Raw genomic sequence first — 27,255 nt, forward strand, 5'->3', positions numbered from 1 at the left:
CTATCTCTCTCTCTCTCTCTCCCTCTCCCTCCCTCTCTCTGAAATCAATAAAGATACATTAAAAAAAAAAAAAGTATAGGACTTGTACACTGAAAACTACAAAATGTTGTTGAAGGAAACTAAAGATATCCCAATATCCCATGTTCATGGATTGGAAGACTCACTATTATTGAGATGCCAATAATGCCCAAAGTTATCTACAGACTCAACACAATCAGTATCAAAGCCCCAGCTGTTATTTTTGCAGAAGTTGGCAAGCCAATCCTAAAATTCATACAGAAATACAAGGGATCCAGAGTAGACAAAACAATTTTGAAAAGAGAAAATTGGAGGACTCACATTCCCCCATTTCAAAATTTAATACAAGTTACAGTAATCAAGAATTTGGGGTATTGGAGTAAGAATAGATGTATAAATCAATGCAACAGAGTTGAGAGTCCATAAATAAGCTCATAAATCTATGGTCAATTGATTTTTAACAAGGTTCCAAGACAACTCAACGGGCAAAGAACAGTTTTTTCAACAAATGGGGTGCTGGGACAACTGGATTTCCACATGCAAAAGAATGCAGCCGGACTCCCTATCTCACACCATATGTAAAAATCAACTCAAAATGGGTCAAAGACCTAAATGCAAGAGCTAAACTTATAAAAGTCCTAGAAGAGCCCTGGCCCGGTAGCTCAGTTGGTTAGAGTGTCATCCTGATATGCCAAGGTTGCAGGTTTTATCTCAAGTCAGGGCACACGCAAGAATCAACCAATGAATGTATAAATAAGTGGAACAACAAATTGATGTTTCTCTTTCTCTCTCTCTCTCCCCCCATCCCTTCTTCTCTCTCCAAAATCAGTAATAATAGTAAAAAACTCTTAGAAGAAAACATAAGGGAAAATATTTATTACCTTGAACTAGGCAATAGTATCTTGTTTGACACCAAAATCACAGGCAACAATAGAAAAAAACAGGTAACTTATATTTTATCAAAATTAAAAACTTTTGTGCATCAAAGGACACTATCAAGAGAGTGAAAAGACAGCCCACAGAATAGAAAAAAATATTTGCAAATTACATATCTGGTAAGAATCTAGTATCCATAGTATATAAAGAACTCCCACAACTCAACAAAAAAGACAAAAAAAACACCCCAAAAACAACAATCAAAAAGTGGGCAAAACATTTGAATAGATGCTTCCTCAAAGAAGATATACAAATGGCCACTAAGTACATGAACAGATACTCAACAACCTTAGTCATCAGAGAAATGCAAATCTAAACCACGATGAGATACCACTTCACACCCACTAGGTAAGGCGACTATCATGAGATGGACAATAACAAATGCTGGCAGGGATGCAGAGAAAGTGGAACCCTCAGACATCGCCGGTGGGAATATAAAATGGTGTCGCCACTTCTGAAAATAGTTTGGCAGTCCTTCAAAAAAGTTAAACACAGACTTACCATTATTACCTAGCAATTCTACTCTTAAGTATATACATATGTCCCCATAAACACTGGTGTGCAAATGTTCATAGTAGCAGTATTCACAATAGCCAAAAAGTAGAAACAACCCTAGTGTCCATCAACTGATGGATAAAATGTGGTTTATCCACACGACAGCATATTATTTGGCTATAAAAAGGAATGAAGTACTGACATACACTACAACACGCATGGACCTTGAAAACATGATGCTAAGTAAAATAAGCCAGACTCAAAAGGTGACATTCTGTATGCTCCCATTTATATGAAATGTCCAGAACAAGCAAGTCCACAGAGACAGAACGTAGACGAGGGGTTGACAAGAGCTGGGAGAGTGGGGACGAGAAGTGACTAACTGCTGATGGGTATGAAGTTTCTTTTGAGTGGGGATGAAAATGCTCTGGAATTAGACAGTGGTGATGGTTGAACAACTCTGAATCACACTGAATCACACACTTTAAAAGGGTGAATTATATGGTATGAGGATTATATCTAAATAGCAATGATTCTGTCCTGGTCTTGCCAAATAGTAAGCTTCACTGTGTCTGCAACGGCCCTACTGTCCTCCGAGATCTGGCCCCCAGTGTTCAGTCTCATCTCCTGCACTGCCCCTTGAAGGCAGCCCCCTCTCCGCCCCGCCCTTTCTTTGTTCCACTGCTCCCTGCCTCCCTGTATCTCTCTGCACCTGAATCCTCCCCCCAGGGCCTCAAACCGTGGAGCTCTATTCCATCTACAGTCCAAAAGAGTCTGCAGATGGATTCACAGTGGGAGTTTTTGCTTTTGTTTTTTAACTGAATTAGTTACCACGAGGAGATTTCACATAAACACCCACATTCTGGCTGTGGCAGCTGGCCGCCTAAGCAGGAGCCCTGCTCCCCTTCTTCCCTGGGAAAGGAGGCCGGGTTCTGTTCTGGTTTCTGCTCAGGAGAAGTGGGTCCACTCCTGCAGAAGAGCTATGACACCCCACTGACATTTGCAGGGCCTGGGCTAGGGTGGCTACAGGAGCAGTCAGAACTCTTAGCCACAGGCACTGGATGTTTGAGCAGAAAACAGTTTTATTATATGTCAGAAGCCAACTGTGCATAAAGCTGATGAAACACAAGCTCCAGGGCACTCGCCTGCACGCCCGTGAGAGTTCTGGGGTAGGTAAGTCAGCCACAGCACGGTCGGAAGGCATTTATACGTGAACATTTCTGGGAAATACCCTAAAGAGAGCGAGGAGAAGACCCGAGCCCTGCAAGGTCCAGCATTTTGGTCCATGATTTCTTTACTGATCTAAATAGAAGTTCACTTTCATACCTAATTTTCCATGTAATAACTGGGTAATCCAGATGTTAGAATTACAGACAAGGTTTTAAAGCAGCTGTTATAACTATGCTCAAGGTGGTCAATGAAAATATGCTCATATTGAATGAACAAATAAGAAATCCCAGTAGAGAAACAGAAACTATAAAAAAAACAAAAAGGAAAGAAGAAAAAAAAAGAGAACTAAATGGAAATTCCAAAACTAAAAATTCAAATATTTGGAAGGAAGCTGGAAAAGTGAGTGTCCTGGATTCTGCCTTGGAGGAGTAGGATTCATGACGCTGAAAATTCTTCAGATATAGCCAGGGGTTCAAAGGGCACTGACAGTCAGAAAATATGGGAAATGCCCTCTAAAGCCTGTGACCCAGTTCTGTTTAATGAAACAAAGCAAAGAATGTCCTGCCTTCAACCCTGTTGTCTCATGAGAGCATGACGACGGCTGGAGCTCTGACAGCCATTTTGCGCCCTTGAGGGGGACTCATGAGGAGGAGACACAGGAGCTAGGCCAGAGCTCTGATAGTGCAGATCAGTTTGACATACCCTGGAACCACCCGCCTCTGGAATTTTTGTTACTTGAGATAATAAACTTCTCTTATGTGGGTATTTGTTACTTACAGTCAAAGTCCATCCTAACTAAAACACAGTTTGTCTTGAAAAGGAGAGAGATCTGCCAGTACCAGGCCTGCCAGCCCTTTAGAGAGATCAGGGGCTCTCTAGTTGCGACCTCACTTGGTGCCCATAGGCAACTGAGTTTACAGTCTCCGCCTACATATCTTTTGAGAGATGCATCACTGGCCCCTATTCAATAAATCACTTCCCAACTCCTGCCTTCCCCACCCCAACTCCATCCAGCTAGAGTTCCCCCTTCCTTGGTAGTCCAATGGTTTCGTCCTGGCCTCCCTCGTATCTCTTGCTGTAACTGCACAGTCATCCCCTCCCACTTGGCCGGCAGCCTCCTGAGGGCAGGAATCCTGCCTTATTTGTTCCTCACTCTCCCTCTGCCACACCATCGAGTGAGGTGCTAGAATATAAGACGCCTCGGTGCACGCTTGCCAAATAAATGAATAAAGACCCCTGCAATGAAGAACATGAGTGTCCAGGATGTCCCACCCTCCAAGCTCTCCAAGAAGCTTTTAAGGGGTTATGCATGCTTCTCAATCCAGGAAAATCATTCCCACCACACTCAGTACTCCAGGGCACCAGGGCTGCTCAGTCCTCAGCCCCACTCACTTGGAGCACGCCTGAGAAGAGTCGGCTCTGTAGCTGGGCTGCCACGCCCCGCCAGAGACCCTGGGCCACCTGAGCCCTCCCCTTGCCCAGGAAGCGTGGTGGGATAAGACCCTCCCCAGCATGGTCTGGGAAGGACTGCTGGTCACCACAAACTCCAGGAAAAGACAGAAATATACACACACACAGAAATCTCCCCAGTTTACAAAAGAGAAACGTCAGGCAACTCGAAAACACACACAATTACAGATCCAAATGGGAGGGATGGTAGCCTCGTGGTTCTTCCCAGAGGGCTGTGCTCCCACAGATGACAGGGACACTCAGAGCACCTCAGCTGTTGACAAATTCCAGGGATTGCGACTTCTGTTTGCATCAATCCTGGATCTAATGGGACGCTCACAAACGCTTCCTGAACTAGCAGCTGACTCTCAGCTCCAGCTTTTGGTAGACTCTCTCCCAGGACCTGGCTCCAGGCACTGGACTTGACTTTTGTTTTGTTTGTTCTTTCAATTGTGGTAAAAAGCACATAACATAGATTGTGCCATCGTAACAATTTTTAAGTGTACAGTTCAGCAGTGTTCAGCACACTAGCATTGTGCAACCACCACCACCATCCGTCTCTAGAACTTCTCATCTTCCCAGATGGAAATGCTGTGCCTGTTAAATGGGGACTCCCCACTCCCTCCTTCCTCCCCATTCCCTGGCAACCACCATTCCACTTTCTGTCCCTATAATTTTGACTACTTTAGGTATCTCATATAAAAGGAATCATATAGCCCTAGCTGGTTTGGCTCAATGGTTACAGCATTGGCCTGAGGACTGAAGGGTCCCGGGTTCGATTCCAGTCAAGGGCACATACCTTGGTTGCAGGCTCAATCCCCAGCCCCAGTCGGGGGGTGTGCAGGAGGCAACCAATCAATGTGTCTCATATCTATGTTTCTCTCTCTCTCTCTCGCCCTTCCACTCTCTCTGAAAAGCAATGGAAAAAATATCCTCAGGATTAAAAAAAATAATAAATAAAAAGAATCACACAGCATTTGTCCTTTTTTGTCTGCTTATTTCAAGTAACACGATGTCCTTAAAGCTCATCCATCCACATTGTAGCAAGTGTCAGTTTCCTCCCTTTTTAAGGATGAATAATGTCCCACTGCATGTATACACATCTTATGGTCCAGTTATCTGTCTATAGACACTCAGGTTGCTCCCACCTTTTGGCTGTTGTAATGCTGCTATGAACATGCGTGTACAGATATCTGTTCAAGTCCCTGCTTACGGTTCTGTGGACCTGGCCTTTGACTTTCTCTGAAAAGGTCAAAATTCCACATTGGGCCTGAAATTCTAGGCCAGTCTCTATTCCAACTGGGGTGGGGAGCAAGAACCCCAGGATGGGCTCTCATATGATGCATGAGAAATGCTCCGGGGTCGAGGGAGCAGAGCTGAGCCACCTGGGAACTCAGGAGCAGCATCCTGGCCCCTCCTGATGGAACGCGAGTCAAGGACAATGTGGCAAGAAGCAGAGAAGAGTGGGACACCCTCTGCCTCTCCAGGAGGAGACACATACCACTGCCTGGAGGAGAAGAGCAGGACAAGGGAGGCCTCTGTTCCCCAAAAGGGCAGGCATGCCGCAGAGGTGGCCCCAGAGGTTCCAGAAAGGGCAGCCCGGGCTCCAGGGGCAGAGGTTATGAAAAGGGAGAGGATGCTGAGACTAGCGCTATTCAGAAAACCTCAGAGGGGACCTAGGCATGGGGAGGGGGGCAGGAGTCTGGAATGCTCTAATTTGACAGCTGGCCCCCAGCTCAGCCAACTCCTGAAGCAGGGGAGGCACAAAAGCAGAAAATCAAGGGGCTGGTGGGGCAGTAATGGTGCATCTTGGGTCTCTAACCTTGGCCTTCCGAGCTGTGCCTTTACTGTTTCAGCGGGAGGGTGGGCAGACTGTGGCTAGTGAGCAAAGGCAGAGTCTAGACACCTGTGTGTCCCTCTCACTGTCTGTTGTAAGTTACATGATTTTTTTTGGTGCCAAAGTGTCTGTGTTCAAGCAAGAAATGGTGACAGCCTGGGAGGGGCGCAACCACTGGAGGGAAAATCAATCACCTCCGTGAATTCTGAACTTCTTGAGTATAAAGGTGACTTAAATGCACCCCTTAATGTCAAGACCAAGATACAGATGTGAGGCTCTCATTCCAGCCTGGACCAAACTCAGGGGCTCCGCTGGTGCCTGAGGAGCCAAGGCAGGCTGCTGGTGGGGGCACAGATTCAGGCCCCCCTGGTTAACTCCAACCCAAGGAGCTTCCCTGATCTGATGTAGATGTTCAGAAAGAACTGTCCCCTTAAATGCAGAGAACTGGCCTTCTAGACTGTTTTGGGATCCCAAGAGTCTGTGAGGTCAGCCTGGACTCGGCCACAGTGACATGCCTCTGAGGCCAGATTAAGGTGCCACAGAGCCTGTTGGCTCAGCTTTCTACTAATGCTGACGCCAGAGACAAAGATTGCCCGATGTCTCCACATCCTGGTGACACAGCATCCCCACGAGCATGTCCCCTGCATCCCGGGCGCCAGGGAGACAGGAGCTGTGCACTTCAAAGGCTCTCAACCTTGGGTGCTCAGGGAGAAAGTCTTCACCCCACACCCTGGTACTGACCAGATTGACGAAAGAGTCTATCCACACTGAGATCCCACAGGAGACCAAAGGCTCCCAAAGAAGTTTCTGGAGGCCATGTCAGCAACTAGGAGGAGAAAAAGCAGGTTAGCAGGGCTATGGAGTAACAGCACACACCTTTACTGCTCCACAATAAATAAATCCCATTCAAACCTCACAAGTCCATGTGGTACAAGGATACTGCCATTTTACAGAGGAGAAAACCAAGCTCAGAATGGTCAAGCAACTTCCCCAGGGTCACACAGCTAGTAAATCACAAAGCCAGGATTCACTTTCAGGCCTTGAAACCTCCTCCTCTGTCCACCTCCCTATGTGGGAATCTTGTCCTGCTCCCACTTCCTGTGGTCACAGCTGTGCCCCTCCAGGGCAGGGGCCAGTGTAGGAAAGAGAGAACTGGAAAGTCAGCTGGGCAATGAGAGGCTGGGCCGTCTTTGTGAGCCTCCATCATTTAAAGATCAGTGCCTTAACTCATAGTCGTCTGCGACCACTGGCTCTGGGGTGTACTGGGTACTGAATGCAGATCCTCCAACAGCTGGGGTGGGGTGGGGGCAGCAAGTCACCCACTTGACTCAAATTCACTGGAATCCTTACTTGAATCCTTACTTGAAGGCTCCTTGAGTCTGAGGGTTGAAGGGACCAAAATTCTGCCATCCTGAAGCTGCCCTTTTTGGCATATTGATTTTAAGCTGTTTATTAAGAAGCAAAACACTCAGAAAGAACCTTTGACCCCTCCCCTTCCCTGCCCAAGAGATTCAGACAGAGAAAGCTGCTTCAGGAAGATCTTAGGATGCTGCCTTAGCCTAATTTGAATTGTGTGGTAAACAAGAGGGTTTCAGGCAGGTGCCTGTTAGCTAGATACTTTCTATGTCCCATGTCTCTGAGTTGTCTAGCAAGAGCTTTCCTGCCAGGTGTGTTCCCCTCCTCAACTACCTGTAAACCGCCCATTCTCACTTCTGAAATCCAATACCCCATTCTCTCCTTTGCCCAACATGTCTTGTATACCCAGTGTTGCCTGTCTTTGGAATTTCCATGCCTAAGTGAATTCCCCATGCACATGATTAAGCTTTGATTTTCTCCTGTTAATCTGTCTCTGTTCAGCTGATTAAGTATTCAGCCAGAATAATTTGGAAGGTGGGAAGAAAAAGTATTAACATTTTTAGACCCTGTAGAGTCACCAGCTGGGGATTTGGGTTATGTGACATGGAGATAATCGATGGGACAGCACCCTCCCCAACTGTGCCATCCAGCCTGAGGACACACAGACCAGGCCATGCTGCCCATTAACCGGCCCTCCTGAGTACTGAGAAAAGGCCGCTATGGTGGACACCCTGGGCACAGCCCCTTTCAGAACAGAGGCTCCATCCCCAGGGGCTCGGTGCTGTTGCTGCCCGAGGGTCCTGAGCCAGTCCCTGTCTGGACATTAACGTTGGATGGGGGGAGTGCCTCACCCAAAGTCACACCCCCTCTCCAAGTGCAGCCTTTGCCTGATAACTGGTCTAGGCTGGGGTCCAAAGGCCTGTACCCCTTGCATCCATTGGGACATCTGTAAAGGGGCTCAGTTCCAGAGCCCCTGCAGGACTGGCTGTGATCTCTCTTGCATTTGCTTTGCCTCTGCCCAGGCCTGCTGCTCTCCCTCCCTCCCAGGGGAGTGATGCTGAGAGTGATGCACCTACCCCCCCCCCCCCTTCTCGGAAATCTGCTGGGAAATCACATCTGAGACTCAGCTTCCTGGGATGTGACCCAAGACATCAGAACTTGGCCTCCTCTCCCTTTTATAACTTCTCGTAACTCTTCTTCATAGCTGGACATTTGAGAGTTTCCCAACAAGAATATATGTTCAGTCCCCACGTCCTGCTTCTGTCCACGTCCCCAGCAAGGTTCACCTGGCAGGTGCACACTAGGGCTCCAGTGATGATTTTACATAATTCATGAGCACTAAGGCCAAAGTCTGTTTACCCAGTGTCCACTGTACACCCCACTGAAGCCCCTGGGAGGGGCAGGGGGCTGGCAGTAGGACCTAGTTCCCATGGGACCTCAGGATAGTCTTTTCAAAGAAACAGTCGAATGAGCATGTTTGGGGAGGTCTTCCCTGCTCCCCACCCCCCACTCCTCACCCCCATCCAGCTCTGAGTTAACTGCAGGTGCACAGGTGGGCCTTCAAGCGGCCCAGTGACCCTGCTCTCACCTAGCTGCCTTTGGCTGGGTGGGGTGGGGTTCGGGGGTCATTTAGCCCCTCTTAGGCCAATCAGACTCTCCTTCCTGAGAATTTACTTGGCCATGGAGTCTGCAGAATAGAGAAAAGCTGAGATCCATCCTAGGATTCAGACCCTTCTCCATCCTAGTTCCTGCTCTCCTGAGGACCCCACAAACCACCCCTGCACCTTTATAAGAATGCCCCCAGCAGCTCCAGGGAGGCCTCTGGATTTCCACCTCTTGCAATCAGAGTCCATGTAACAACGAGGCTCAGAAGTATGCTGAGCACATGGCCACACTCTGGGAAGGCACCTGGGACACCATTCCTCAAACCCTTCCATCCCTAGAGCTCAGCAAGCAGGTCCTCAGCCAATGTCTGCGAATGAATGAATGCTGCTGTTACTGTGGGAAAGTGTTACAAGTTCAAGAAAACCAAAACCTCAGAAGTGAAATGGCAGAGTCCACCCTGTGAAGGCCTGTAGCATGATCACGAAAGCCATGTCACTGTGCTGTCCTGTTCCTCCTTCCCCTCCAGAGACAAAACGCAGAGCAGAGTCTTGCCCACAGGCTCCCAAGGCCAAGTGCACCCTTCCACTGATCTGGCCTCAGCTGTGGGGGCGGGAGCTTGGTTCCTCCTTCCTAAAGATGGAGAACTTTAGTCTCTGCATTAACATTCCTTCTGGAAGATGGCTGGGCCCTGGCAGAGCCATGGGGACTATCCAAACAAGGCAGGTCACAGGACTAAATTTTAACCTCCATATGGGACTCTCGGCCCCAGTTCACAGACTACGAAAATGAGGCACAAGGCTGACGCTAGATAACTCGCCCAAGGCCACACAGCAGAAAGTGGCAGAGGTGGAGCTGCACAGAGTCTGTCTGGCCTCAGAGCTGGGTCCTCTGCTCTACTGTCCCCCACTGGGGTAACAGAGCTGAGAGAAGAGACAGGGCTGGGCTAGCTCACTCCTCCCAGGCCTGATGGACAGGGAAGGCAGTCCACATCGTGTCAGGGTCACACAAGGACCCTCTGTGGGCGATGTCTCAGACGGGCCCTTTGTGCCTCCCAATGCCCAATTGTGCATTTTGTCATACTGTGCATGGAGCACAGAGCTGCTACACTGACTGGGGGTAGAGAAGAATGGCCACACTGTTCCTTGTCACTGGCCCACCACTCCCACTGGGCCTGGGGGAGGGACAAGGGCAACAGCCACACACAATAGCCCCAGGCACCAAGGGTGACTTTTCCCTCTGGGGCAGGGAGCGGTAATGGGGAGGGGAGAACTGGAGGGCTCTTTCTGGAAGGCAGCCAACTTCCTTGACCAGGCTGCATGTTGGCTCTAATTTACAGCTGGGATCCAGGCTCCAACTGGCAGGAATGAGACCAGTTGGAACTTGTGACCTGCCCTCCCAGACAGGGATGGTCTTGGGTGGGTGCCAAGGCTGGCATCACCAAGCCTATGTTCAGATCACAGCAGCTGGTTCCTGGGCCATCCCTGCTGGCCCTCACTCTCCTTCTCAGTGCAAAAGTTTCAGGCCCAGGTAGCAACCAGCAGGAAGAAAGGGGCAGACACAACAGCTGCTCCAGGCTTTCCCAGCTGACTACAACTCCACAGAGGGAGGCAAACACTCCAACACCTGAGCAGCCCCAGCCTGAAGTTTACGAGAGCCCCACACCTCCAGGGTGCTACAAGCTGTGGCGGGCCCTGAGCCAGGCCCTGTGACTTGGAGTAGAGATGAGCTGGGACACATGGAGGCACCTGTGGAGTAGCAGGGACAGAACCACAGAGAGGACTTCTGGTGGCACAAGCAGCACCCTGTGAGGCATACACTCGGGGTAACTGAGACCACAGGCTGGTCCCAGCACCTCCCCAACTCGGCCATCACAGGCCTTCCTTCCGCCTCTTGCCTCAGCTGGGACAAACCCAGCAGCAGCCCAGACCAGAATAGGCAAAGGAATGCCCTCCCCATCCCCCAGGCCCTGCCTGGCTGTAGGCAGGAACGCTCCCGCCACCTAGTGGTAGGCCTGAGGTCCTCACCTGGAACAGCCACCGCAGAAGGGGCACAGGACACGCGGGCTCTTGCAGGTAGAGGTTGCTCAGGAAGCCACTGTGCAGGAAGGAGAGCTGCTGGGCCAGTGGGGAGCTGTGGGGGCAGAGGGGTCAGGTTAGGAGGCTCCATGGCGGCTGCCTGGCGCCTTCCTCAACACCGGTCTCAGTAAAACCGGGTGGGGGATTCTTGGATCAGCTTCACCAGGATGCTAGAATCACGAGTCATTGTTATGGACCAAAAAATGTTTGTAGAGCCCTTGACGCAAGCAGCTGTCAGAAGGAAAAGCCACTCACGTCATCATCAGAATCACTTGCTCTCCATGAGTATATCTCACAGTGTTTTAAATGACCGGATAGTACATTTTGTCCTTTCCATTGGACAGAGGGGAAACTGAGGTGCTTACCAGGGCTGACTGGAGGATCTGAGTCAGCAAGGGGGAGAATCAGGAGTCACAGTTTCAGCCAGGGCCCCACTGTGGGGGACAGAGTTACCGGCGGGGCCCACATGGGCCAGCGTCGGGGCTCCAATTACACAGGGCTTTTCTGCCTGTGCTGTTTTTCCGAAACAAAGGGGACACCTGAGAAGATGGGAAAATAACAGAAAAGGGCCTGAGACGGGGAAATTCTGGGAAGCAAATCACAAATGAGGGTGCCGCAGAGGGCTCTTTGGGAAGCATGGGAGCAGCAGTGACCCCAGAGTCCAGGGGGCCTGGCACTCAGAGCCACCACGGGCCTGTGGCCAGAACCTACATTTCCACTCATGACAGGATCCTGTAGGGCCTCCCCTACTAACAGGAGCTCTCAAAACCCCACGGCTGGCATATAGAGCAGCCCAAGTCCACAGGTGGCCTGGTTGACCATGGGGACCTACAGGATCCCAGATCCCATGAACCAGGAGTTGAAACATTCCATGTGGTTTCAGGCCTCTGGTGAAAGGAGCTTCGGAAGTCATTTTGGAGGGTTGGCCAGACTTCATCCCTGGGGCGGCCTGGGGGAGGACTCTCCTACTTGCTACATTTTGTGAGCTCCCCTTTGCTCTCATTAGACAGTCCTAAAGGCAATTAATATGGGTTCCAGGGAAAGGAAACATAATTTCATGTTTGTTCCCTTTTTTAATGGCCAGACCCACCCAAAGAACATTGCGGACGCATTTAAAATCACGACTCCAGATAGAAATTTCTTGGTCAGCCCAACATTGTCCTTTTTACAAAGGACATGTTTTAATCTACTAGGAACACAATGCTCCAAAACAAAGATTCTCCTCCAAGCCAAGATGCTGTCTCCTTGAGTATGTCCAGGTAATTTACAAATGGTATATATATTTTCCGAATCATTTAAGTTCAGAGGAGAAAGCAGCTTTTCCTGTTTGTGAAGTTGACAGCTCTAAAACAGACCTTTATTTGTACAAAGAACATGTGTGTGCCCCAGGGCTGCTGGCACACCGATCGGCTCCAGGCGCTTGGTCACATGGACACTTTCGGACCGGCCCCATGATGCCCACATGGTTCAAGCACAGCACCACGAATGCAGACAATACTCAGGCAAACAATGTCCGAAGGACCTTGCAAATCTGCAGGACTTGGCCAGGGGCCATGTGGCAAGGAGGCTGGTGCTCCTGGGACTCTGAGGAGACTGTGGCATTCTGCTGGGGGGCGGGATGCCCATTTCTCAGTAGGAGAACTGACCATACAAGCCCCTTTTGGCTCAATCAAGGCATTTCTAACTGCTGCTCCAAGGGAGAGACACCCTGGGTTGCACTGTCTCCCTTCTGCTACGCCCACCTTGCAGAGCAGTTTCTGCCACAGAAAGGATCTGGCTGCTCTGGGTTCCCGGTTAGGGAGTTAGGGTTAGTCTGTAAGACAAGCAGCAAAGATGGCAGAAAGGGTGGCTCAGCTGTGCCCAGAGTGAGTGACTTTAGAAACTCTGTGCCTAGGGCTGGATAAGACTCGAGGCCCCCCCTGCAGGATGGGTCTTGGGTGCTGTTTCACGTCACTTGCGCTTGTGGGTTCACTTCTTGCCCCCTCCAGTGGCAGGGACAAGGCCAATGGCATGCTGATCTGAGCAGGAGGGAGAGTTCCCACAGCAGTACTTGATGGGGAGAGGAAAAGGGGAGGGGCAGGAGGCGTGTGCTGAAAGCTCAAAATCCTTGGGTCACAGATTCAGCTGCTGTTAGATTTACTCAAACCCTTGCCATGCCTACAAATCAAGAACATGGGCACTGTGTGGCTAAGCCAACGCTAAGGTCAGAATTTATGCTGAGAATGTCAGAGGACCCTGGAGTGAGAGGGGAGGGAGGGAGGGAGGGAGGGAGGGAGGGAGGGAGGGAGGGAGGGAGGGAGGGAGGGAGGGAGGGAACGAACCTCTGTCACAGCAGATACCACCCGGGGCCTGGCTGAGCACAAAGCCCCAACTGTCCACCCTGGGGTCCCAGTGAGGGAGGTTCTCATCAGGATGAGCAGCCAGTTAGAAAAGTGCTGATCCCCAGACCCAAGGCAAGGACAGAGGGACTGGGAGCTGAGGGGAGGAAGTGGGGGAATCAGCCCAAAAGAGCTGCACAAAACAAGGGGGCAGCACAGAAGGGACGGGTGTGGACCCACATGTGGGCAGAGACCCGACCTCTGCTGGGACTTCCATTCCTGATAATGAATGCCTCACCAAGAGCCCTCTAGCCCTTTTCTCCTGGTCCATCTCCCGGCAGCAGTCCCAGAGGGCAGTCTCTCAGTGCCTCGGGAATCCCAAGCGATGGGGGAGCGATAAACACCAGTGTGGCTATTTATACAGGATCAGTTTCTGTGCCCTTGCCAAGTTACTCAAATGAAAGTTTAACGGCCTCTGGAGAACACAAACGAATAATGCTCAGAGCATTCACCCCTGCTTTTCTTTTTTTTCTTTCCTTTGTCAACGTTAAGCAGCATCAGCAGGCTAGAAGCAGGGACTCCAGCGGCAGCCCTGCCTGTGGGCTCTGTTTTCAGGGACAGAAGCAGCCAGTGGGCAATTCAGTCCTGTCCATTTGCCAACTGCTGGATTTGTTACACAGCCTGCCACCCCAGCATGCCGGGAAGAGAGGACGTCATGTTAAAGCAAAGGCTGGGCATCAGGGGGATCCGGTGCCCAAGCAGCACTCATGGCCACGCAGCTCAGACCCGCCCACGGTCTCCTGCTGAAATCTTCATCAAGGGAGGTCCTGGCCTGCGCACCAGGCACCCTGGGAACACACTACAGACAGCTCACCCGCTGGACACCCCCACGCACACTGTGGGGCCAGAGGAGTACCCTGAGTAATTCAGCAGGCAGCCCCCACTCTCCCCTAAGCTTCTGCCTCCTGGCCGGGATGGGCATGTCCTATAGCTTTCACTCAGGGGATCGTATTTCCTTTCGAACTGCTGTCAAGGGAGGAGGAAAAAATCCACCCCGGTACCAACTTTGTCATAAAGGCATGTGACTTTGGTCCCAGGCAACGGACCTGAGGTCACCCATCCAGCTGGGTGATGAACGAAAGGCAATGGCCTGGGCCACCTCCAATCCCACAGCTGCAGGCTGGGAAACCTGCGCAGGTCCATCCCCAGGGGACGTGGCCTGGCACTCAGACACCTGCGCTGCCACACTTGCTCTGCCATCTGAGACACACAGCTTGCTTACTCTGTGCCAAGGTTTCCCACGGTGAACAGCGGGAGAAATATAACACTCCTTTTCACAGAAGGGGGAGAAGTGACTATTTCTGGAAGTGATTTTTAAAAACTGCACTCACTTCTTCTCCCCCTCAAACGATCAAAATGTTCACTATAGAAAGTCTGGAAAATGGACTACAAGACAGCTGCAATTACCTGGGATCACAGCATTAATTGTCTCTGGGGCAGGAAATGGAATCATATTGCTTTTCTGAGATCAAGTGATCCTTTATTCTTTCTCCATCTTCTGTTTCCGGCTGAACACAACGGGATAATTATTAAAGGACTAGTATTTCCCACTCTTATGTCTGAACTTGAAGTCCTTGGCAAAAACAGGAAATAAAAGATGACTCCAAGGCTAAGTGGTGACCTCCGGAAGTAGCCCTTACCCACTGCATAGCAGGGCCCCCGGCCCTGACCATGAGCAGGGCATCCCTCCAGAAAGTTCCTCGGATTCGGATTTGCGGTGCTGGCCACGGTCCCCACTGTGCTTCGTTACCATGCTGAGGGAGGAGGCCTGAATCCCTCCCTCCAAGGAAGCTGGCCAGCCACCTGGCCCCATTTGGCAGGGCTGCTCTGATCCAGGTCACTGCTCCATGGGCATCTCATCTGTCAAATACTTCCTGCGGGCCATCAAGCCTGGGGAGAAATCCCGCTGCTGGCACAAACCTTGAGGCCGCTCAGGAAGCTGCCTTCCTTTCTCCTGTCCTCCCCCCCCCACTCCTGCCAGCCGCTTGCTCATTGTTCCCTCCTTTCTCCAGCTCCACCATCTTTCTTCTCCTCCCTTCATTCCCTCTCCCCACTCTTCATCATCTCTTCATCAGATATCTTTTCAGTCTGGCCAAGTGAACCTTTATCAATATTCATACTCAGGCAAAACCTCCTCACATCACACCCAGGGGTATATTCCAGACGAACATTATGTACAAGAATATTCTCACCACATTGTCATGCCAAGGAAAGTAGGAAACAACTTGCATGTCAAGAAAAATGAGGCCAGTGGCTCAACGTGCCTGCCACCAGTGCAGTGCCGTTATCCCAGCAGCACCGCTCTACCAGTGGCACTGAGGCCTTGTTTACATCTTCATGTGAACGGCACACAGAAAACACTTATAAGACAATCGAGGAAATCTGAACATTGACAGATATTAAGAAATTATTATGCTTTTTAGGTGCAATAATGACACTGATATAATATCTAAAGGTAGTCCTGTCTTTTAGAGACACAAACTGAAGTATGTGCAGATTAAATTATATGTGTTTGGGATTTGCCTAAAAATAACCCCGGGGAGACAATGCTAGTGGGCAGGAGTAGAGCTGGAATGAGATCAGCTTTGAGTTGATAACTGTTGAAGGTGAATGATGGGTACATGGAGGTACGTTATGCTCTCTCTACTTTTGTTTGCTTGAAACTTTCCATGATACTCAGTATTAAAGGAAACACATCAAAATGTTATCTGTTATAAAATAAGGTGGATTTAGAATTAATGGAATAGACATATGAAGGCCCAAAGAGCTGGAAAACAGAACAAGATTCCCGTGTTCAAGTCCTAACGTGGCCAAAGGGGCAGCAGAAGCAGCCTGACCTCGGTGCTCCTTGTGGGCCGGTGGACAGTGCTCCGCTCCAGCTCCTTGCCGGCCTGCACCGGCACCCAGGGGCTGGCGCCGCAAGGAGTCCACTACTCTCCTCAACTCTCTCCTTATTCTCCCAAGTATGAGCTCACAATTGCAAGTGTTGCATGCTACTGTCATAAAGTTTTTAAAAATAAAAGCCCTTAAAAACAACATCATTAGTGGTTATGTGATAATGATCGTGAACTTCCTTCCAAAGAGAAGAGGAACAAGCTGCCCTAACATTATACACATGTGCTCCTGGCTGGGGACAGATTTCCCCACATTAGCAGCACACAAACTGACATACAGGATCTCAAATGAGTAGATAGCAGTGGCGACAACGTGCCCTGGAAAGCTGCTGGCTGGCCCAGGACGTGGCTCCAGTGAGGCACGTAGGATGACTGTGACTACAGTTGTTCCATGAAACTCAGGTGTGTGGGAGGAAAAGGCATATGAACACATAAATGCACAGTCTAATATTTGCAGAAGTGTAAGATTTTTAAAAATTAAATACTGTTAGACATGTGTGGCTATTTTATCTACATCTCTAAAAGCTGATATATCCAAATGGGCCGAAACACAGCTTTGGATTTCCTCCTTGGGGGTGGACTCTCTGAGGGAGGGACCTGGTCAGGCCATACAGACATTTACCTGAGGAACAGCCCTTCCAGGTGGTTACGGGGCTTCAGGTGTGAACAGTCCAGGATGCAAGGCAGGGGGTGACGCCTGGGTAGAAATACGGTCTCTCCTGGATGTACTGATGGGATGACCTGCAGGGCCATGGAGAACCTCTCCACCAGCTTCCTGGCAAAGCAAGGGGTGGGAGAGCCGGTCAGCAGGTGCACCTGGTCTGCACCTGGGGTTTGGGGAGTGGGGGGAGGGAAGATAGGGGGCAGAGAGGGGGAATTGAACCAGGGAGGACAGCGCCACCTGCTGATGGAGGAAGAACCCTTGAGATGCAGACTAATGAGCCCTACCCTTTCCACTCTTTTACACTTGATCCCTCAGAAGGGCCTCAGTCCAGGAGCTAGAGGTCCTGGTGACAACCCCAGCCCTAAACCATTCCAACATTCACTGAGAGCCCACCATGTGCAGGTGCCAGGTGCTGGAGGATGAAGCAGCTGTGAGCTGCCCTTGTACTCCCCGTACCCTCATCAGGTGAACACGCCTCAGAGCCCAGTCATGGGTCAGCCAGGGTCAGGGAGGACATCCTCGCCAGGAAGGACCCAGGCTCTTCCTCTGGGCAGAGGGCCTCAAGCTCCACGATCAGGAGGACTCCTTGGGAAGCTGCTAAAATGCAGATGCCCAGGCCCCACCTGCCCTGTGAGTCTGACTGAGTAGATCAGAGCTGGGCCCACGGACAGCGGAGGAACAGGGAGAAGAGGGAATATAATCCAACTATGTCGGGAGGGTGCACAAAGTCAGGGCTAGTCACCCCATGAAGAGGGAATGGGGAAAGGGAGGCAGTGGGATGACTCCTGGTAATGAGGTGACTGCACCACAAAGGTGGGTGGAAGACCAAGCTGCAGAACGGTGTGTGTGCATGTGCACACACACGCGCATGTGCATGTGTTAGGTATACACACAGACTTTCATAAACACACGAAGTAACCCCCCCCCCGACACATACAACTATGATCTATGGTCAGCCCTGGGCAATAGGATTTGGGGAAGCAGAGGCATTGCCCATTTCCTTCATATGACTGTGTTCTGCTGGATTTTGTAATGAAGTGATATACATTTAACAACAGTAACAGCAACAAATTAAACCAGCTATGGTACTGCATCCCCTCCCCTCACCAGAGGACTGCCCACTCCCAGGATCCCAGTGAATGTGGAGGGGAACAGCAGTTGGGGCTCCTGTTAGGATCTGGGACACAAGCAGCTGGCACTGGAGGTGGGGCAGCGAGGTAGCTGCCCACTGCTGGACAGGTGAACTCTGTCTCACTTTGTGCCAGGTGACCCAATGTCAGGGGATGACAAGAAGTACACAGGGTCACCCCGAGGAAGAAATGGCATGAGGGGTGACATCAGGGAGATTCTGATCCTGTGGCCTTTTGGAAGCAGCCTGGGAAAACCACCACACGGTAACACAATTTTCTTTTTTGTTCATTTCTTTACCATTTGAGATTAATTTCTTTGCTGTTTGAATATCTATGGCTTCCAATGTTGCTTTTATAATTTTAAAAAATGTACAAATTATTAAAAGTCTGCAAGAAATAAGCTGACCTGTAAAAGGGTCTTAACCTTGTTCCCAAACCACTGTTCAAAAGGATTTTGTGATATTAACTCTAACGTCTGTACAGCATTCACAGTTCCAACACAACCCTTGCACATCCAGCTGAGGACTTCTGTGCAGCCCAGAACTGAGCATAAAGAATGCTGTGTGGTTTAAATGTCCTCCTCGACCACCCCCATCCCCCCACCCCCTCACCAGCATATACGTAAGGTCTTTCAACTTAAAGAAATAAGAGACTGTAGGACATCGTCCAGTCAAATGCTGCCCAGTGTGTGCGCAGATCATCTGCTCGGGATGCTCAGGGTCCTTTCTGAGAAGCTACTGTGGCAGTTACATGACTCTTGGTCATAGGCAACTTGTCCTCCAGGCATGACCAGCCTCCAGCCTCAGCTCACCCCTCCAGACCTACACTCCATGCTCCATACCCTACTCAGGGAGGGAAGAGACTGCTGGCTTTGTGTATCAGGGAGTAATTTTCTTTGAAGCAGAGAGTTAAACTGTCCCATCAAAATGATCCCACATCAAAATCACCACCTCAAAGTGGCCGTTGTCAAGAGGCTTTCTCAAAGTCCCGCTTGAAAAAGTCACGTGCCTGGAAAACTATCAGCGATTTCAAAGACTGAAACCCCTTCTGTCTCAAGCTGGTTGCCCAGATAACATCCTTCTTGTGAGGATTTAAAAATACCTGAGCCATGGCTTCTGGAATCCTGGGTGTATGTGGCAGAAAGGCAGAGAGCTATTCCTGCTACAGAGATTTCTTAAAAGGTTTAATTCCAAGGCTACTTATCCAGTGAGTGGGGAACCTAGAAACCAAATCCATAGGCCCCAATATGGAGAGACTAGTGCTTTCATCACTGTGACACCACCAAGGCCTTTGGCCCAAACCCAGAGGTCCCACTGTGGTCATGCTCAGCACATCTGCACTTGGATACACCGTGTGACTCGCACACACCCTTTCCCTGGGGTCTCTGGGCAGCGTGAGAGCCGTGCCTATCTGACCACTTGGATCTGCACAGTGAGAACTGGTACATAGGAGGCAGGGGCCTCCCAACCAAGGCTGGGTCCACCGTGAGGTTTTACTGCAGCATGGCGCGATCACTCAACCAACACTGCATGCACGTGGTCTGCAGGCGTGTTCCCGCTACACTGCAGAGCCGAGTCCTTATGACAGAGACTGCGTGGCCCACAGAGCCTGAAATATTTACCATTTACAAACTTTCCAGTAAGTGTGCTGAGGCCTGATCTAGCCCAGAGATGACTGATTATCAGAAAAACTGCAGAAAACAGCAAACGGCTGCTCATAATAATCCTTGGGCAACAATCGCCTTTGGGGGTCCCAAACGTGGAGGCCCCGGGAAGTCCGTGTGCTTTCACTCAGCATCCTTCAGTGAGTGGACCCCGAATGCACACTCAGCCTGCCGCTGCGGACAAACGCTGATGACGGCACACACTTACGGAAAAAGCAAAGCCTGGATGACACAGTCGGGGCACGCTGACCAACTGCCCCCATCACATGGCTAGGCACAAGGCTCCTGAAGGAGGGAGGAAGGAAGAAAGGAAAGAAGGAAAAGAGACGGACAGCTCTATCCTGACTCCACTTCCCCCGTCAACTACTGCCCATTTTTCTCTTTTGCTCTGCTCCTGTTCTCCTATGAAGCTATTCCAGGCAGGTTTGCCCAAAGCCATCCACCACAGCTGCTCTTGTCAAGGTCAATGTGACCTCTATGTTTCGCCCTTGGGCCCGTCTCTTCTCTATATAAACTGGCTCCCCAGGTTATCTCACCCAGTTTTGTGGCTTTAAATGTCACTTGTAGCATAGAAACTCCCAAGCTTGCTCTCCAGACAAGGCATCCCAGTTGGCTCCTTGATCCTGCCTCTGGATTCCCAAATGAACTCTTGATCCCATCCCATCCCACCCCACATCACTTAATCTTAGCCCAGATAACTACTCTTCTGCTTGTTCAGGAAAAATTACAGACAACTACAACCTTCTGCTTGCTTGAGCCAAAACCCTTCTGGCTCCTTTGATTACTACCCCCTCCTCCCCCCCCCCCCCCCCCCCCAGTCTCTCCCTGACACTTCTCACCTCTTTCAGGGCTCTGCTTAAAAGTCATCTGCTCATGGATGCCTTCCCTGACCTCTCATCCAAAATCTCCCAACCCTCCCAACAGTTCCAATGCCTCCTCCCCAGTCTATCCTTTCTCATTAGCACTTGTCACATGGCTTCGCTTAGCTGGTGCACCTCTCGTTTCCCCGCCACAAAAGCAAGTGACAGGAGGGCAGAAATGTCTGGCTGGCTTTGTTCCTGCTGTATCCCCAGAGTCGGTAACAGAGCCTGCACCAGGTTGCGCTTGGCAGACATTTGTTGATGGACAGATGGACAGATGGAGACACACACGGACAAATAGATAACAGTGTACCCTGAAGATGGATTCAATTGTGGTCCTTGGGCATCTCTGAAACTCTGGCACACATTCCTCCCGTATGACAGTATGGAAAGAAGCCACCTTCTTTCCCCAAAGGGACAATGAACAATGTCATGTGGCTATATTCCTCCCTTTAAAGGCAGTTTTCATTTAGACTGTGGTTTTGTGTAGTTACTGTCCCAGAAGATCCAGTTCTATAAATGTGGGCAGACAGGTGGGGCAGAGCAGGCCATGCTTTGTATCTATGTCCTCAAAGGCCCACAGTAGATTCTGACACACAGTTGGTGAGTAAATATTTCTCAAATCAATGAACAAATGTGGGTTTAAGGAAAGGAGGCAACCTGAGGACTCATGACACACAAATCACTGGCTGAAATTGTCCACAACCCAGAGTGTGACGGACTAAATCCTTTGCCTGCAGAGGTGAGTGCAGGGGTGCTTCCCTCATACCCTCCCCACCTATGCCTGCCCCATCCCATGCTCCCCTGTGCCCCTGAGTGCCCACCCCCACCTGGGTTCCCCTATGTCCCCCACTCTTCCCATGTCTGCTCCCTGCCACCTGTGCTCCGGTGTGAAAGGCACGTCCTCCTCATCCAGATCCAAGGAATCAAGATCAGGACGGTCCCGCACAAGCAGCTTCTCCCGCTCCTGCTCCAGGGTCTGCCCCCTGCAGGGAAACGAGAGCCAACAACAGGGGTCAGTGCTGTGCCTGCAGGGTCATCCAACCCTGTCACTGGGCTGCAGGGACCCCAAGAACATGGTGAGGCCTAGAAGGGAGGGACCAGGCAGCCACACTGCCTGCTTCAAAAACTTCTATCTTCAGGGGGAGGAGCTGCACTGCATTGACTGTGTCATCTCTGAACGTGTACAGATGAGCAGGCAGGCTGGAAAGAAGACGGTTTTCGCCCTGACCAGTGTGGCTCAGGTGGTTGAGTGTCGTCCTGTACACTGAAAGGTCATAGGTTCGACTCCCCATCAGGGCACATACTCAGGTTGTGGGTTTGATTTCCAGTCGGGGCACAGGCAGGAGGCAACCAGTCGATGTTTCTCTCTCCCCTCTCCCTTCCTCTCTCTCTAAAATCAATAAAAGCATGTCCTCGGGTGAGGGTTAAAAAGAAAATTATAAAAAGGAAAAAAGGACATGTTTCACCACACACTTCACATGTGCTTTTATAAATGTACCTGTTTTGGCATTTGCTCCCTCTGAGCTTGCCACAGCCTATACCCAGCCCTTTTGCTCCCCCTACCCCCAGCCCAGCCACACTGACCAGGAGAAGCCCCATGCTCATAGCTGCCACCTCACCTCCTCAAAGGGCAGCTCAGATCCTGCTCAGCCCTCACAATCCCCACCCTGTGCCGCAGCCCAGAGGCCTGGAGCCCACGTTTCTCCCACCAGCCCCTGAGAGCTTTACTTCCCCTTTCAACTGCCCCCCCCCGCCACAGGCCCTGCTGCCAACCATTATCTTGCCTGAGCCCCTATTCCCTCACCAGCTCCAGCCTTCTCTGTCCTTGTCCCTAGGGCTACTGAGGGAGCCCTGACTTCCCAGCCCTTGTCCTGCCTCCACTTTTCCCCCAGTGCTTGCCCTGGCTCTGCCCGCAGGTCCTCAGTTCTGATACTTTTACCTCCAGCTTGGGCCTGTCTTGAGTGCAGATTCTCCTAGCCAGCCACTAACTGGATGATGTCGGGGGGGTGCTCAGGCACCTCGGACACCATAGGTCTGGTTCTGAATCACTCCTGCTCACACAGGTACCCCATCTCATCACCAGTCACCCTACTTCCTCTCACCCTTCCCATCCATTCTCCATAGTGCGTCCCGGGTGCTCTTTCTCAAACACACAGGAAACCCTATCACTACCTGCTTAAATTTCCCTGAGGACCAGCTTGTGTTCATGAGGCCTCTCGTGATCCAGCTGCTGTACACATCGCAGCTGCATCTCCACTCTGGCACCAAGAATCCCAGTCCTGGCCAGCCAGCAGCAGCACGGCCTATCCTTCTCACCTTTGTACGTGTGGTCACCTCTGCCACCCTCCCAAATCCTCTAATCCTCTGAGGTTCAAGGACAAGGACACCTCTGGGTTAAGTTAGGGGCCACTATTCCAGATCCCTCCACAGCAACTTTATGAATCTAGCGTTTCCTGTGTCATGATGTTAATCTCCAGGTGCGCAGGGGCTGCACTGTCATCTCGGTATGTCCAGCACCTGGTCAGGGCCCAGTGCAGAGCGAGAACCTCCCAGTGCTAAAGAGCTGCTATCTCCCTAAGGGACTTCCACTTTTGCTCTGAAGTCACTTCGGCCTTTAGAAACTAACTTCTGTGTGAGATGAGGCTCACTGCAGTGCACGAGAGACAGCACACGTGAACTAGATGAAATGCTCTGGGGAAGTGAGCAAAGCTCGCGTCAGGTGGCGCAAACCAGGGCAGCAGAAAGCGGTGCCTTGCTGCGGAGGCCAGAGGCAGGCTGTATGCCCGTCAGAACCAGCACCTTCTCTACTTCTAACACAACACCTGAAAGGGAGCTAAGACCAACTCCCCCGCTTCTCCAAACCGGCAGGAATTGGGCAGCAGAGTCAAGACGGAGGAGCCGGGACAAGGGTTCTGTGCGTGGCGGAGGTCTGGGGCTCTCTGTTTGGCCAGGCCCCCCTTTGACCTGGCTGCTGTTCCCCATTCTCATTATTAATCTGAGCACACAGGGCGCTCCGGGGGCACACCGTGGGGGGAGGCAGGCTGCTTTAGCCTGAGAAACATTTGATATGAGTCAGAGGACGACCCTGGGAAGTTACTGCCAACCCCACAGGAGTGAAGAGCCCTGACGGACCTTTTCTTGCACTCACCTCTTCCCCTGCAGTAAGTAATCCACGCTGCTGACAGAGCTTTCTGAGCCCTCAGGGGTGAGCTGGAGAACAGGACAGGGAAAGGCGGAGAAAGACAAAGACAAAGCAAAGGGGAAATGGAGTAAAATTTAATCTAAATGAAGCCCTTTACCTTGTTTACTTTTCTGACTAGGCAATCCATTCACATGACTAAAAAATAAAAAAGCATGGAGGCACACAGGAAAAACGAGCCCCCCGCCCCCCCCCAGGCATGCCACCAGCTGCTCTGTGCACAGTGAGCCAACAGTAACCGTCACAGGGCCCTCTCACCACGAAGGGGAGCACACCATACGCCCATCCTGCACTTTGCCCTGCGCACGTAACAGTATGTCTGAGGGTCATTCCATATCACTACTACAGAGAGAACTTAAAAAATACTTCCAGGGCATTCCAATGCGTGACTGGAAGCTAACTTATCAGTTCCCCAGTGGTGGGCATTTCAGTGACTGACAATCTTGGTCCATCACAAGCAACTGAAGCCCTATTAGAATACATGTCCTTACATGTCCCCACAGTCTACCTAGCAGCAGCAGTTCACTCCCCTCAAGAGTTTATCACAGACGTGTCCTTTCAGGACTCCAGCCCCACTGGACCACAATCAGCTTGAGCCTCTGTGCCTGACTCGCCCTGACCTGGCTCCAGGGTCCTTCCTACTGCTGGGCCACATCCCAACCACAGCTATGAAAGCCTCGAAGGACCCCACCACCAAGCCATCCCTTAGCAAAAGTTAGGAGTGGAAATAAAGGGAGAGGGGAACCCCAGCCTATGGAGCCCAAGGGCTGCGGGAAGACCAGGACTGAGGAGGGACGGTCCAAAGGAGGCAATCAAAGGACAGCTGGGGTATGGTCAAAGAAGAGTGGCCAAAAAGTAGTGGCTTGGAGGTAATGGAGGAGGGGTGATCAAAGAGGGGTGGTGAGGAGAGGAGGCCACTGGCTTACCGCGGTGTGGGTTCCCACCGCTGGAGCCGCAGCCTGCTGACTTGGGCCCACCATGTTCCAGAACTGCTCCTCCAGTGATGCCAGGTCCTCCTTGGGGTCTGAATCCTGGGGATCCTGCTCTAACTCCACAGGCACCGAGCAGGATAGTCTCCTCAGGCCCTGAGGCACCACCTCGCCCACCCACCTGTGGGCTGGGGCTTCCCTGCCAGCTTGTGGTACCCTCGGGGTCAGGAACTTGATATGCGGTGGGGTCCAATTGGTGGGGACCATGTTCCCCATGACCCTCGGGGTCAGGAACTTGATATGCGGTGGGGTCCAGTTGGTGGGGACCATATTCCCCATGAACCTCGGGGTCAGGAACTTGATATGCGGTGGGGTCCAATTGGTGGGGACCATGTTCCCCATGACCCTCGGGGTCAGGAATTTGATATGCGGTGGGCTCCAGTCGGTGGGGAACATGTCCCCTGTGGCCTGCATCTTCGGCTTCTTCGACAACTTGGGAGTTGGAGCTGATGTGGGGCTGCAGAGGCGCCGGGTGGGCCGGCAGATCCCCTGGCGCAGGCAATGGTCAAAGCCACCACACTTCAGGTTGGGCAGAAGGATGGGGACAGCAGCAGCTGCCTGGACCCCTGTGGACAGGATGAGTGCTGTAATGTCCCCACCTGACTGGCACCATCCCACCATGCTGGGTGAGGAAAGGAGGCAACTCTGGATTGTTTGGGCAAGTTGCAAGGGGAGCCCTGGCTGGTTTGGCTTAGCTGAGCATCGTCCAGTGCACCAGGAGGTTGCCAGTTTCATTCCCAGGCTGCGGGCTCCATCCCCAGTAGGAGCTGTGCAGAAGGCAGCCAATTGATGTTTCTCTATCATCTACGTTTTTTTCTCTCTCTCCCTCTCCTTCTCTCTCTCTAAAATCAATAAAAACGTATTTTTTTAAAAAGATGCAAGGAGAAACCTCAGCCATGGGTTTTCTACCCCCTTGTGGCCCCAAATCTCAGGAGGGCTCAACCTCAGGAGGGCTCTACCTTGGCAGATGAGAGATACCTACCTTCAGTCTGAGGAGGGGCTAGCAGAGTCCTCTGGGACCTGGCCATCTGTAAGCTCCTGGGAGTTCTGTCCTGGAAGGAACCACCGGTCAAGTGAGGTGAGGTGAGCCTCCAGAAGAAAGCTCACGTTCTGGGGCGCTAGGTTCCCAGAGAGGAGGGCCCAGCCCACTGGCACCCAGGAGGGCATCCCCTCCACCTCCATCCAGGGACTGAGCACATGCACCACAAAGATCAAGTTGCGGAGGTGACGGGGGCTCAATCTGACCTCTCATTTCAAGGATGTGCTGGGCAAGTGTAAGAACATTATCATTTTAAAAACCTGTATAAAATGGAAACTAGTGTGGCTCAGCAGGAAAACCATGTTCTGAGATGACATCCTGAGCACCTTGCTTATTTGATGTTACCCCTGTCCAGCCGTTTGCCCACAAGGGCTGGGGCCCAGCTGTCCCAGCACTCAGTAGGGCTTAGTGTATTTCTGCTGAATGAGTGATGCCAACAGACCCAGGTCTGGTCCAACAAACCTCCTCCAGTGTTAGGGGCTGCCTGTCCCCAGCTAGGATGGACCATGCCACTTAACAAAGACCTCTCTCACCACATCAAGCCTGGGCTCAGGTAAACGGAAATGCAGGTGGAAGGCTAATACCTGAGCAAGCTTAAGAGTTGAGCCTAATGACCAAAGGAAACAACTGTTTACAGAAAAACAAACACTAACTCAACAAGGGTTCAAAATTAACAATATTGAAATAAATTGAAATCAACATGACTATGAACAATTTGTCGATAATAATCAAAAAATTGAAAGTTTATAACAAATGTTGACATTGCTGAGAGGACATGCATGGCTTTTGGCACTATAAGATGGAATATTCTTTTTAGAGGGCAATCTATCAATATAAAAATAACTGTAAAAATGTCCATACCTGAGAGTAGGGAACCCCACCAGTCTGTCCATTCACAAAAGCAAAAATTAAGCTGCCAAAAAGTGTCAGGACCAACCTGTACAGAACTTTGGAATCTAATAAAAAACTAACAACAACCAGGGGAATGCTTAATGAAGAAAGAAGCTGCTAAATTTCTGGAAGATTACAATCTAGCTTTTGAAGGTACCCGCCGATCATCCCAGCTCAGAGGCAGCCCTGGGGACTGTGTTCCAGGTGTGGTTTTCTGGTGCCAGGGGTGTCAGGGAGGCAATACAAACATTGTTCTTAAAGAATTGTTGGTGTGTGTTTTGACCTGCCTAGTAGCTCTCTGATGGATCAGCTCAGGGCCTTGACTTTTTTTTTTTTTTTTTTTTTTACCCCTTTCAGAACTTTCTTAGGGCTGGAGTGGCCTCCTGGGCAGCATTTGTCAAAAGCGTTTGAAGGCAAATCCACTAGCCACAGCCAGCTGGGGCAAGGGAAAACAAATGGGGCAAGCAGCAGAGAGACTGAACAGCCTGAAAAGGAAGAGGCTGAGGAAGGAGGAATAAAGGTTCTGAAAGGCTCCCCCATAAACCAGAGACTAGAAGGCCACGTGTGCGCCCAGGGCTAACGCATGTTCAGGAAAGACCTGAGA

General features: G+C 50.9%; 1 protein-coding gene across 1 annotated transcript in view; it reads right to left on the minus strand.

Annotated features, from left to right (window-relative positions):
* The window catches only part of FAM178B (family with sequence similarity 178 member B), an 84,086-nt gene extending 58,744 nt beyond the window's left edge, over window positions 1-25,342 (minus strand). The window contains exons 1-7 of the mRNA XM_087823771.1: window positions 25,090-25,342; window positions 24,659-24,903; window positions 23,682-23,743; window positions 21,409-21,516; window positions 16,836-16,988; window positions 10,891-10,996; window positions 6,647-6,731 (exon numbers count right to left, since the gene is read on the minus strand). Of these exons, the coding sequence (XP_087679897.1) occupies window positions 6,647-6,731; window positions 10,891-10,996; window positions 16,836-16,988; window positions 21,409-21,516; window positions 23,682-23,743; window positions 24,659-24,903; window positions 25,090-25,342 (1,012 nt within the window). The remainder of the gene's footprint in view (window positions 1-6,646; window positions 6,732-10,890; window positions 10,997-16,835; window positions 16,989-21,408; window positions 21,517-23,681; window positions 23,744-24,658; window positions 24,904-25,089) is intronic.
* Between the last annotated feature and the right edge of the window lie 1,913 nt (window positions 25,343-27,255).

This window comes from Miniopterus natalensis, chromosome 13 (genome assembly GCF_054644295.1).
Source record: "Miniopterus natalensis isolate mMinNat1 chromosome 13, mMinNat1.hap1, whole genome shotgun sequence".
NCBI classification, from domain to species: Eukaryota; Metazoa; Chordata; class Mammalia; order Chiroptera; family Miniopteridae; genus Miniopterus; species Miniopterus natalensis.